Source organism: Seriola dumerili, unplaced genomic scaffold, assembly GCF_002260705.1.
Source record: "Seriola dumerili isolate Sdu_G_001 unplaced genomic scaffold, Sdu_1.0 BDQW01000716.1, whole genome shotgun sequence".
Taxonomy (NCBI): domain Eukaryota; kingdom Metazoa; phylum Chordata; class Actinopteri; order Carangiformes; family Carangidae; genus Seriola; species Seriola dumerili.
In genome coordinates this window covers 1-12918 of record NW_019174971.1, presented here as the reverse complement: position 1 = coordinate 12918, position 12918 = coordinate 1, and the positions used below count along the sequence as shown (strand labels likewise).

At 42.0% G+C, this 12918-nt stretch overlaps 2 protein-coding genes and 1 non-coding gene across 3 annotated transcripts; 2 read left to right on the top strand and 1 right to left on the bottom strand.

The window, feature by feature from the left end:
- The first annotated feature begins 411 nt into the window (after positions 1 to 411).
- On the top strand, positions 412 to 6236 carry gpr180 (G protein-coupled receptor 180). Its single transcript, XM_022765512.1, has 10 exons — positions 412 to 641; positions 1255 to 1398; positions 1545 to 1639; positions 1870 to 1975; positions 2408 to 2588; positions 2755 to 2804; positions 2968 to 3125; positions 3256 to 3453; positions 3539 to 3616; positions 3781 to 6236. Exons 1-10 carry the CDS (start codon positions 503 to 505, stop codon positions 3934 to 3936), a joined length of 1305 nt encoding a protein of 434 aa, XP_022621233.1. The 5' UTR covers positions 412 to 502; the 3' UTR covers positions 3937 to 6236.
- A 343-nt stretch (positions 6237 to 6579) lies between these two features.
- On the bottom strand, positions 6580 to 6661 carry trnas-cga. The gene has a single exon. It is a non-coding gene; the product is annotated as a tRNA-Ser (tRNA).
- A 536-nt stretch (positions 6662 to 7197) lies between these two features.
- Positions 7198 to 9013, top strand: LOC111236748 (small integral membrane protein 11A-like). Its single transcript, XM_022765600.1, has 3 exons — positions 7198 to 7286; positions 8100 to 8315; positions 8478 to 9013. Exons 1-2 carry the CDS (start codon positions 7272 to 7274, stop codon positions 8286 to 8288), a joined length of 204 nt encoding a protein of 67 aa, XP_022621321.1. The 5' UTR covers positions 7198 to 7271; the 3' UTR covers positions 8289 to 8315; positions 8478 to 9013.
- The last annotated feature ends 3905 nt before the right edge of the window (positions 9014 to 12918 follow it).

The following is a 12918-nucleotide window of genomic DNA, read 5'->3' as shown; positions in this document are numbered from 1 at the left end:
GGCCGCTTTCTGTTCTCTGATTGGTCGTTCTGTGTGACGTACTCATAAAAGTGCTCTTTGATTGCGTGAATCTCAAATCAATCAAACTGTCAACGGTGCCTACCGAGCTGGGCAACGGTGTCAAGTGAGCTACAATAAACATATACTTTCCGGACGTTTTTTTCTAAATAAGAGTGTTCAGCTTTTTGTCAATCTACTATTACTCATAGATTACATATACTGAACCACGGTGGTGGAATATAATTAAGTACATTTCAATAATTAAAAAAATACTTAATAAAAGTCTGTACTCCATTAATATGAATATTATTTGTACTTCATTTTCTTGCCAAAAATAACACATATAACGCTTTTATTTGAGGGCGGAAAAACCTAACTTCCGGTCGTAACCCTAGGTAACTTTGAGCAACTTGACGCAGCTGGTTTACTTCTGGCTTCGTGGCTCATTGAATTGAATAGCTAACGTTTATTTGTCGATAGCGTAAAACTGCACAAGGGAAAAATGTCGTGTTTACTGGTCACACTTGTAGCTGCAGTGCTGTTCAGTTCGGAGGCTTTGGGGAAAACTGTGACGGGACTTTTTAAGAGCGAAGTGGCGAGACAGCAGAATGGCCAGTTCATCACTAAATTCATGTACCAAGGTAACGATGCTGATGTGCTGCTGCTAACGTGTCACTTCACCAGTGCTTATATTTTCATTATACTGCCATTCATTTTAATGTGGCCTGAAGACACTGTGTTAATATTCACAGTTTTTGTGTTGTTTATTTGCCACTGATGGGTGTAACTATGTCATCACTTTATCTGATAACTAATGAGTAACAGCATTTTAAATAACTACACTTTGTATTTTTTGTTTTTATAGTTAATAACAAATTTTCAAGCATCATCAGATTTTATTTTCATTTTTCATTATTTTTTTGTTTAGCCAGTGAGAGCTTCAGTAACTTGCTCCAGTATACTTCATGTGAGGTCAGGGGTCTGCTACAGTAGGGTGGATGCTCACTGGAGGATTTGCTGGTTAAAACTTGTGGAGCCTCTGAAACCATTACGCCACCATGAGCAGGTCAGAGAGAAGCCACAGTATGTGTCATGGTCTGAAGGTTCAATTAAATCTCATTTTTCATTAGACTCTAAATTTCCCATGGCACTTCAGTAAACCACTTAACAATCAGTACAATAAGAGAAATGGTAGGAAACTCTCCCCGCCACCCACTGATCCAACACCCTTTTCCTGTCTCTGTCTTTCTGTAGGTGATAATGGTCTGTTGGTGTGTCGGCTGGACAACTCCGCTCTGGCTACAGAGAAGGAGTCCAGACTGCTGTTGTATCAGGATATGGACTCAGACCTGGACAACCTCAGCTGCACTGAGAGGCTTGCTAAAGCCCACTTCACCAGTAAGAACCAGCGTTTCCACTAATACCAAGTGCTGACTTGTGATATGATGGATGTGGTACAGCTGTATTGATGTATTCTTCTTATTCCTCTGCTCTCCTCGCTCCACATTGTCACCTCATCTCATCTCTGCCTCCCCCTGCTCCAGTTTCTCTCAATAAAGAGGAGTTCAACCAGACGATCCCTCACCAGTCCTCCCCTACAGCCTGGCAGGCCCTGTATGCTGACAGGTATACATGTCAGGTAACATGAACATTATAGATTCCTATGAAACTAACCCCCCTCCACCCCCACCTCAACAACTTAATTTAAAGAAGTACATGCAAGTGAGTGAAATAAAAGCTTAAACAACCACAAAGATGTGTAGTTTTCAATGTTTCTCCAGTTTCAGTGATTACATTGATGCTGAGCACAGTCTTTTATCACACTTAAGTTTTTTTTTTCCTCTCTCTGTTTCTTGTCTGTCTCTCCAGGAAAGCGCAGTGATTCCCTCTCACGCTGACCTCAGTTTTACTCTGTTGCTGTTGAATGCTGACTCAGCTGGGAATCCTCTGGAGCACTTCAGCGCAGAGGAGGCAGGTCAGACATCCCCGAATACTCCCATCAGCACAGCTAGGAGGCGTGTCGGTGTAATGTCCCCGGCTTCCAAACAATACAAATATGTTTGTATTGATTCATAACAAATAAAAGATTATATTTTCTTCATAGATTTGTGCTTGAACCTGCAGGATTCTCTCTTAGAGCTCCTCTGCTTTATGCTTGTGTGATTTAAAAAAAGATGTTTGTGTTAATTATTCATAGGATAGAAAGGATGTAATGGCCAAATGCTGTGTCAAATCTGTCTCATAACTGTTCTCTGCACATATATGACATTATAACCGTAATGTAACTGGATGCTATGATTTGTAGAGGTTGCAAGGATTTGTCCTGGGGGATCTGCATCACTCATGTGCAACAAAATGTTTCCCCTTGACTCGATTTCCTCTCTCTCTCTCTCTCTCACTCACTCAGGTCTCCACAGTTTTTACTTCCTCCTGCTGCTGGCCTACTTCATAGCCTGCTGCATCTACATCCAGCCTCTGTACCAGGCGCTGAGGAAAGGAGGTCCCATGAACACCGTCCTGAAAGTGCTCACCATGGCACTGGCGTTACAGGGCTGCTCTGCTCTCTGCAACTACATCCACCTGGCCAGGTAGATATGATCCACAGCCAGCGAGCAATTTTCACTTAGTCTGAATGACTACTATTTAATGCCTATTCTACATATAGTTTTTAATCATGTTGCCTTTGCAGGGATGAATAAGAAGAATATGAAATAATGCAGTCGTGTTTTCTGTCCCTGATCTTGTGCTCTGCAGGTATTCTCGAGACGGTATTGGTATTCCTCTGATAGGCAGCCTGGCTGAGTGTAAGTTCCTCTTAATTAAACATGTCTCTTCTTTCCATTTGTGTTTATATCTGCTTCTGAAGATAGATTCAGTAATAAGAGTAAGAGGAACTTCTCTGATGAAATAAAGTATGTTATATACCCTCTTCTTTTTTTCACTTTTTCGGTTCCTGTCCCTGTGCAGTCTGGGATATGGTGTCCCAGGTGTCCATGCTGTACATGTTACTGAGTCTGTGTATGGGCTGGACTCTGAGTCGAGGCAGGAAGCCTCAGTCCAGACCTCTGCAGTGGGAACAGTCTCCGGCCTCCACGGCTGTCGCTGTTGGTGGAGTCATTACACAGGTATGCAGATTTACACCGAAACTTTATTCAAATAATTATTACAGGCTCATAATGTGCTTTTTTTTTAAATGAAATCTGGTTCAGGAAATATGACTCAGAGCTCTTGAAAGTGAATCAGTGTAATTTTCAGGGGGTGCTGCTGCTGTGGGAGCAGTATTCAGAGTCAGAGAGTGACCATCACAGCTACCACGCCCAGCGGAGTCTGGCAGGTGTCCTCCTCATCGCTCTGAGAGTGGGCCTGGCTCTCCTCCTGGCCTCTGTCCTCTACCAGATCATCTCCACTGAAAGGAGCACCCTGAAGAGAGACTTCTACCTCTGCTTCGCCAAGGTAAACTACACTGTACACGAACCTGCATTCTCCAGACAAATATTCACCTCCAGCTCTTCACGTGGTCACACGGTTTTTGTTGCAGGGATGCTTCCTGTGGTTCCTCTGTCACCCCATCCTTGTCCTCATGTCTGTTGTCTTCAACGAGCACCAGAGGGAGAAGGTTTGAAAACACAAACAAACAACATTTTAGCAAAGCACCACCATGAAGTGGCATTGAAGGTCTGCAGGATTGCAGAGAAACACAAAAGCTACTGAAGTTAAGATAAATCCACAAAATCCACATGGCATCTTTAACCCTCTATCTCGTCGGTTCCTTCTCTGTAGGTGGTGACTATAGGCGTTATCCTCTGCCAATCCATCTCCATGGTGATCCTCTACCAGCTCTTCCTTTCTCGCTCTCTCTACTGGGAGGTCTCCTCTCTCTCCTCTGTGTCCCTGCCGCTCACCATGTCCAGGACGAACCACAGGGGGCGCTACTGAGCACATCCACTGTCACGACTCACCCGATCATCTCGGGAGGGAGGGAGAACCTGCAGCGACACCTCCCTGAACCTCCCACGCTGTCAGAGGAGGGAGCATGAAGATGGAAAGGAGACGCTGCAGCGACTGCTCTCCTTTGCTGTTTCCTGGGAGAATAATCACCACTAGTACGCCAGTTACCAGGAAACAATAATACAGGTCAGAGACTGACCAGAGGACAATATTTACAGCAACGCCCTACCTCTAGTGACAGGTGATTTTTGACTGGACATTGCTGAGCAGGGGGACAAGTTATTTAACGCAGGACCACCTAGAGAGGAGAGAGGAGGTTTTCAAGAGGTGTCTCGTGCTTTCCATGACACGCTAGATGTCCCAACTTGCCCAAGATTTAAAGGATGCATCTGCTGTTGAGAGTGAATCAAACGACAGTGCAGAAGGTAGAGATGGACGCAGGCCATGATCTTCTTTTCTTCTTGTGAGGCTTATCGTTGTGTTTAAGGCAACTTCTCTGAATTTGCCCTGCGCATTGAACTAGAAGTAGATCATATACCCAAAGAGATAGGTGGTTAAGATAGATTTTTAGAAAGACACAAAGAAAAAGAAAGTTTTTTTTTTCTGTCTTAAAGGATGATGTTGGGCGTTATTCTGTATTTTTCTTATTGCCAACAAATCCCATGAAAAGAGCAAAACCAACGATGCAACTCTCAATGATTTTCTCACTTTCCTCCTTTGTGCAAATGTGTAGCTCCCATATGTAATCACTCAGTAACTTCCTAAAACAGCTGGGCACTGTAGCTTTTAGCAAACGTTACTGTTACAGGATAAATAGTGCACTTGTTGGGGACTAGTTTCAGCTGCGGATTAATACACATTTTGCACGCTAGTGGGAGTTAACAGTAGCAGAACAGTACAGTGTTTGACATAATAAAGGAACACATCAGCCAGTGCTGTTCATCGGTTCATCCACAGTAAGATAAACCAGGCTCTGATACACAGCAGGATCATCTCATTGTTGGTTTTGTTCTTCTCATCGGATTTCTTTTCACAATAAGAGAAAATATTGATAGATGGTTAGGTCAATAGATCATGTGATCCTGGATGGATAAAGGTGATGAATGCATAGGTCAAATTTGGACAGATGGATACAGTATGTTGACAGGTGGAGAAAAGAATTTTTAGAAGGCTAAATGTAAAGGATTGGTTTCTTTTTTGTTTTTGCATATCCAAAGTGATGAATATGAGCCAAAAGATGAGTGTGTGTCGTCCCCTGCACTCACACATCAAGCTGTGCTTTAAATTATTTCCTCGCTCTCGACGTGAATTTATGAGCTGACAGCATGTGAGAACTGAACCTTTAAAATAATATAAACCGCATGACTTATTCTATTTTTGATGTTTCGTGTAAAAAGTAGATCAGGACAAACCAAAGTCAGGTCAAATGATTCCAGTGTATAAATACATTCCAGTGATAATCCCAATTACACATCTCGATTGTTTCTCTCTCAGATTATTTATCTCTGGACACACTGTGACTCATTACCGTCACAGTGTCTCTCAATAAAACTTTATTAATGTCATATGGTAGCCCAGTAAGAACAGGCCCATATTTTCATTTAAGAATTTGACACTTTTCATCTGATGGAAATATGAATATAGAGAAATACATGGAGTGCTCACAAATTTATTGTGCATTTATTTTTCAAAGAGAAGCTATACTTGAATATGTTTTGTTAATCACAAAATGTGCAGTCTGATCTGTTCTATTAGCTCTTGTTGCTGAAACAGTACATGTGTTTTCTGTGCAGTATGTCCTGTATTTGGGTGCAAGAGAGTTCATACTGTATTTTTAATTTTGTCCCACAATGACAATCTTATTCTAATTAGACAACAACAAAATACAAGGCCTCTGGTTGTACTGTGTGCTTAATATTTCATAATATTTCATCCTTAGGTTGTTGGAATTGCGTTTGGGTTTTTTTTCTTGAGTTATCATGCATCACATGTATTTATTTTCTGTAACCTGTGGAAATACTGGATCTGTGATCATGACAACTGTACAAGGTAACTGTAATAAAACACATTTTAAAGAAAACTAGCAATGCCTTGTATCATCACTAATGTCCTTCATGCTGCAGGCTCAACTAATGTGACTAATTGATGTTAGTTGTTAGTGACATTAGTTAAAGGATCAGAGCATAAAACACCAGTCATTGGGACATTTACTATGCATAAAATACTGTTTTACTTTTGGGATTTGATGGACTCTTAACGCAGAGCAGATCAATATAACCTTGGCCCACTTGGCCCCAGTTTTTTTTTTTTTTTTTTTACAGTTTTAAAGGCAAAAGAGTGGTCAGTACAGGTTTTTTTGTTCACTGCACTTTGTATGAGGTTAATTAATAAATAATAATAATTTTAGTGCCTAAAATCTATGCACAGAACTGTATGTTAAATCCCCTCTGTGAATAAAAAAACGGTGATGCATTACAAAAAAACAATTCATTTCAAGGGCTTCAAAATTGTAGACGCTAGAATAAATCATAAATAAGTTTTTAAACACACAGAGGACGGTGAAGCTATGCTTTTTGGCAAACCAATAATATTTCTGATGTAAAATTTAGGTAGATGAAATAAATGAAACGTCGTCACGAACAGGATTCGAACCTGTGCGGGGAAACCCCATTGGATTTCGAGTCCAACGCCTTAACCTCTCGGCCACCGTGACTATGCACGTCACATCCGCGTACGCTAATTTATCAATGATTGTACGTAGACGCATATGCTACTTTATATTTATGTTTCTTTTTTATTGGTTTTTATGACAATGTTTAATAATTGTTTGTACTTCGTATTAAGCTATGTTATACATGCATGTAATTTCAAACGCAGCAGAAGCAGTTTATTTAATAGTAAACGTGGCTAAAGTCACAGTTAGCAAACACGTCAAGTTAGGTAATCAATCTGTTCTTCGTTACTCCCCGAAAATTTAACAAATTTTCTGCTTTGTCTGCAATTGTTTTTTGAACGAGAAAACACCATTAAAGAAACTACAGTGACGAATACACTGTTCATCGCAACTTTAATAAGTACACTCACATAAATCACTCTAAAGTGCGCACATAGTGGCTGAAGAACACTAATAGGTCTGCTGAAAACGACAACCAGTTATATATGAGTCAGCACGTTGTTTTTCCCTGTGAGTTTGAACGCAACACAGATTACGTCGAACAGAGGCTGCATTTTGATTGGTCCTTCGCTACAAGACCCACCTTCTAAAAGGAATACTAATAGTAATCTGGCTGTGAACAAGAGAAGTCAACACGATAGAAGATAAAATGATCAACTGGAAGGTAAATAAGCTAGAATATAATAATAATATATAATAAGAGACATATTGAATGCCTTGTTATTACTGTAAAGTTGCTGATTCATTTTTGGCTCGTATTTTCCCATTATTAGTCACGACCGTCTCTAGCATAATGCTAACGTTATAACAGCTGGCACGTCTCGCGTTATCTGTCTCAACTAACTTTGCATTAATGTACATGGTAAAGTTACGGTTAAATATTGCGTGTGTCTGTCATGTCGTCTTCCTGTGTCGAAGTTTGAGAAGCCGTTAACTGTCCGGTAATGCCATTGATTCACTTCGGGGCTACGTGATATGGTAATGCGTTAATACTAACCCTAGAAAGAGAATACAGGTGTCATGTGCTTATTAGGAAACCTGTCGTTTTTTTATTTGGGTTAGTATGTACAGAAATTTGAAAAGTATCAGTTTTTTAATGAAGTTTTGTGTATGACCTGCTACAACTACAAGCCCAGAATGCACATGGTTTGCAGCTGTTTCTCTCTCTCACACACTACCCCCCTTTCTGTGACCAAATTAACTCCCACCTCCCATCTAGAGAGCTGAGGCTTCTGGTGATAAGGGGGGGGGGTCCTCTTGAGGATCCCTGGCTCTTCCACAGCTTTCTTTCCCCTTCTTTCATTTCCTGTTGTGCAATCACAAGTTTGTTATATTGTCATCATCATCGTGAAAAATTGGGCCACTATGAAATCAGAGCTGCTCTGCGTCCTTCACAAAAATGTACTTTGTTCTGTAAAAATGTCTGAAGGCAGAAAACACAAAGTCCACCTCAAAGATAAACTCTGTCTATCCTCAGGCTTTGGACAATGTCCCTGTCCTCCTGTACATCCTGGCCCTGAAGACACTGCTGCTATGTTTGGCGTTCGCTGGGGTGAAGATCTACCAAAGCAAGAAAGCAGAGGCAGCCCTGATGAAGCAGCAGGCTGAGAGGAGGAGGCTGGCCCAACAGACGCAGGAGCTAATCGACAACTTGAAGGAGGACTGAGCAGAGGAGAGAAGCTGGCTTACACAGGTACGGCACTGTGTGTAATCTAAAATAGATTGTTAAATTGACGTGCCTTCAGGGAATCTTTGATTAGGTGATAGCTGATGCAACAAAATATGAAGTGAATCAGTCGTATTGACAGGTTATTGTTCGTGATCCATCTTACAGTTTTCCTTTTCTCTTCTCCAGGGAAACATTTTACTGACCTGAGCAACAAGCCACTTTCTCCAAGATGAGCCACATGTCTCACTGTCAACAGGCAACAGGAGGGCTTTCCCGTGCTGCAGGAAACTGTTTGTGGTTGTAGGACTGGGACTGTTCACCATGTCAGTTTTATCTATCTTGTGTAAATGTTTGACTGAACCAGGTTTTTATGAGACTAAATCACAGCAGAAAACGTGGACTCCTGAGATGACACTGAGTCCTGCTCAGTGAAAGAAACAATGCAGGTTTAGTATCATCTTGTCATTTGCCAAACATTCACTCTGCCTCCTCAAACATCTTCTGCCTTGCTTATGCTCATTCAACTCCTCAGCTGAGACATCAGCCAGACACACAGAAAACAACTCTAACACTTGAATATATTTCACTTTGTACAACACCAGATAGTTTGTCAAATGTGCTTATTCATATAAATACAGCATGGTGTTTATTATGTGATATTCCTTTGAAATTGTCAATCAGCTTTTGAAGTTTTGTAATTATATTAAATCGTTTGTTCCACATGCTGTGATTCCAGTGAATTTTCTGTCAGTTAAAATAAAAATAAAAAACAGAACGTATTCCCTTTTAAATAACTGAACAGTGACGCTGCACCATTACAGCTCAAGCTGTCAATGGACTGTTATTATATTCTCAAGTGTTGGGTTTGATCCTAATGAGGCTCATTGCATTTTGACCTCCAACATCCAGCTGAAAGATTAAAGGATTCTATGAAATGCACCTGTGGGGATCCCCATTGAAGAACTCAAGGAGTTAAAGAACACTTGTCAAGTTTTGAAACCATGGGTTCAATTCCCAAGGAGACCACTTCAAGTACAACTAAAGTAAATACTGAAAAGCTGAAAGAAATAACATGCAACTTATCTGAGCAGATAGCTTAGTGTTAGAAGACTGCTTTGAAGTTCTGAGGTGGTGGGCACACACCTTATGGGTTTTGAAGGCAGGTGTGCAAAGGAAAGCGTGAAAAGCTTCAAGAGAGACAGCTTTGTTTGTCTGACCAAATAGCTCAGGCTGTTAGAAGACTGACTGGTTGATTTGATCTTATTACTTTTCAGAACAAGACCCAGAGGAAATACTGAAAAGCTATAAGAAATATCATTTCTATATCTCTGACAGAGTGGCTTAAGGGGTTATCTCAAAATAATCTCAAATGATTTTACTACTTTTCGGGACCAACGCACAGAGGAAAGATTGAAAAGCCTTGAGAAAGATGCTGTCTTTATCTCTCACTGAGTTGCTTTTGACACTGTCCACTATCCTCTCAGTTTTTCCTCTCAGTGTCGGCCCTTAAAAGTTCATATGATTGGCTGGCATTTCAACATATAACCTGTACAACTGCTGTTTCAGGCAGCAGCAAAACACCCCTCTGTTCTCTACCCCACTTAGTACAATCCGGATTCCCCCTTGTATAAATCACATTGGATTCACCCACCTCCTGTTTGGCAGTCGGACCTTTCACCTTGGCTTGGAGGGAGCACGGATGGGAGCACGGATGGGAGCACATGCTACAAACATTTGGGTAAATTCAATTCAATGAAATATCACTAAAAAACTATCAAAATAAGTAACATTTAATGTCTTTGTGTAGCTCTTCCATTAACTTCCAAGTCATGTCAAAGGAAATCACAACTTAGTACTCTCAAATTCAAATTAACCAAATTATTCACACTTATATAATTTAGCAAGCCCAGTTCACCCCACATGCTCAAGCTTCTCTGTTGACTTTCAAACATCTTAACTCATGTTATCCTTCATAGGAAATGTAGGAAAAGGCAAAGAAAACTCAAAACGAAGGTCCAGAGGGGAAGACGGTCTACAGTGCTTTGGTGAGGAATTTTACACCACATTTGTGTTTGTGTTCACTTCAGGTCTTCTCTGGCCCCTTTTCTCTCTTCATTCAGCAGCCTGGACAGAAGATAGACTTAAAAAATAAACATTATATTTTCTCACACTTGAGAGATAAGGCTTTGCAGAAAACACACTGTATTTTTGCTTGTGCATCAGTCCACTTTACATGTGTGGGAACAGCATGTTAACGCCTCTTATTTCCTCTGTCAGCTCTTCAGTCTTTCTCACTCTTAACAGCTCATGGAGCAACATATACAACAAAAACACCTTGTGCCGATCAAACCAGGGACATTATGCTTGCAGGGTTTCTACCTTACACCACTGCACTATGGAACATCTTCCTCAAAGACCCACTCTTAACACTTTCACAATCCATTGCATATGTACTTGCATGGGAAACAGCTCAAATGTCAGGCAGAATACCCACCCTCCCTCATCTCAGCCTACAGAGTCTGTCACTACATGTGCTTGTGTCTTCTTTTAATGCAAATCACCTGTATGGAGCCACGACTCAACCACTTCAATATTTAACAATAAAACACACTCTAAGGCTCATTTTTTACATTGATCACTGTAGCTCAAACATTTACAACACCTACAAACACTCAAATTTGCTTTATTTCTTCTCACAGGTGGAGACGGCTGTTTCTCAACATCGCACTCAACTGCGTCAGGACCGTGACTGTCTGCACAGCAGTAAGAGGATTTCTTTTATCTTCACATCTTTTACTCTTACACAAACACAAAGTGCCACAGAGAGATTTCATTTAGCAAAAATATTTTACATAATACATGCATTTTCATCTCAGTTAAGTCTACCCTCCAAGCCCTACAAAACATACAAACCAACCACCTGTGTTTCACATCACTTCTTCTCAATAAAACTCACATTTCTCCAAATCTAGTACAATGCTCCTCATCCAAATTTCACTTGGCTTTGCTGTTATTCATTGCAATTAATCATCAAAACTCTTACCAGTTATTAAGAATATCTTTTGGGCATCATCATTCATACCAGTGTCATATGTAACCCTTCTATCCATCTTCATTTTTCACACAAGGATCATGGCTCAATCAGCAGGCCTCAGCTCTGACCACCTCCTGTCATGTCACCTTTGCTCAACTGTCTGGACCCTCTGGACCACCTGGACAACACATCACGTAGGTAACATTTTTACAAACCTCATATCAATTCATCTGCAATCAATCCTACATTCACAATGCACTTTATACTTTTAGATTCACTCTTTTTGCTGCTACAACGGTATGTCATCATTTTACTCTGCTCTACAACCTTTAAATCCATATTACATTTAAAATTACATTCAAGTACAAAAACTCATCACACAATAGTCTTCATTTTTATTCAACTCAGCATATCTTACTTCTCAACTCATTTTCATTTCATAGATACTGCTAATTTACTCTTTATTATTACTATTACTTATTCAGAAGATCCCAATGAATATTACGAACAAGAACTTGTGTACCCGGCCCGGAGGGATACTGGGGCCTGTGGGCGAGTGCCTGGTGGCCGGGCCTTAGCCCATGGGGCCCGGCCGGGCCCAGCCCGAACCGGCTACATGGGTTTGTCTATCCCTGCAGGAAGAGTCAGTGGGATCCGGTGCATTGTGGATTGGGCAGCAGACCAAGGCGGGGGCCTTGGCGGTCCGATCCTTGGTTACAGAAACTGGTTTTTGGAACATGGAACGTCACCTCTCTGGCAGGGAAGGAGCGGGAGCTTGTGGAAGAGGTTGAGTGATACCGGCTAGATATAGTCGGCCTCACCTCGACACATAGCGTCAGCTCCAGAACCCAAGTCCTTGAGAGGGGCTGGTCTTTCCTCTTTGCTGGAGTTGCTCCGGGGGAGAGGTGGAGGGCCGGGGTGGGCTTTTTGGTCGCCCCCAGGCTCTCTGCCTGTATGTTGGGGTTTACCCCGGTGGACGAAAGGGTTGCGTCCCTGCGCCTCCGGGTTGGGGATCGGGTTCTGACTGTTGTCGTTGCTTATGCACCTAACCGCAGTTCAGACTACCCGCCCTTTTTGGAGTCCTTGGGACGGGTGCTGGAAAGTGCCCCGAAAGGGGACTCCATTGTCTTATTGGGAGACTTCAACACTCACGTGAGCAATGACAGCGTGACCTGGAGGGGTGTGGTGGGGAGGAACGGCCTGCCCGATCTGAACCCGAGTGGTGGTCAGTTATTGGACTTCTGTGCTAGTCACAGCTTGGCCATAACTAACACCATATTCAAACATATGGATGTCCACAGGTGCACATGGCACCAGGACACCCCAGGTCGCTGGTCTATGATCGACTTTGTAGTCGTATCATCAGACCTGCGGCCGTATGTTTTGGACACTTGGGTAAAGAGAGGAGCAGAGTTGTCAACTGACCACCACCTCCGGCAGAGTTTCGATCGCGTCCCGAGGGCAGTAGGGGACATTGAGTCCGAATGGGCCTTGTTCCGCTCTGCTGTTGTTGAGGCGGCTGTTGTGAGCTGCGGCCACAGGGTAGCTGGGGCTAGTCGTGGTGGTAACCCCCGTATCCGCTGGTGGACACCA

Excerpts from the sequence above, each read along its gene's own strand:
- gpr180 (XM_022765512.1), top strand. The coding sequence starts at position 503 with ATGTCGTGTTTACTGGTCACACTTGTAGCTGCAGTGCTGTTCAGTTCG. Across the intron at positions 2,805-2,967 it reads GATAGGCAGCCTGGCTGAGT|TCTGGGATATGGTGTCCCAG; the intron begins GTAAGTTCCTCT and ends GTCCCTGTGCAG. Across the intron at positions 3,617-3,780 it reads ACGAGCACCAGAGGGAGAAG|GTGGTGACTATAGGCGTTAT; the intron begins GTTTGAAAACAC and ends CCTTCTCTGTAG.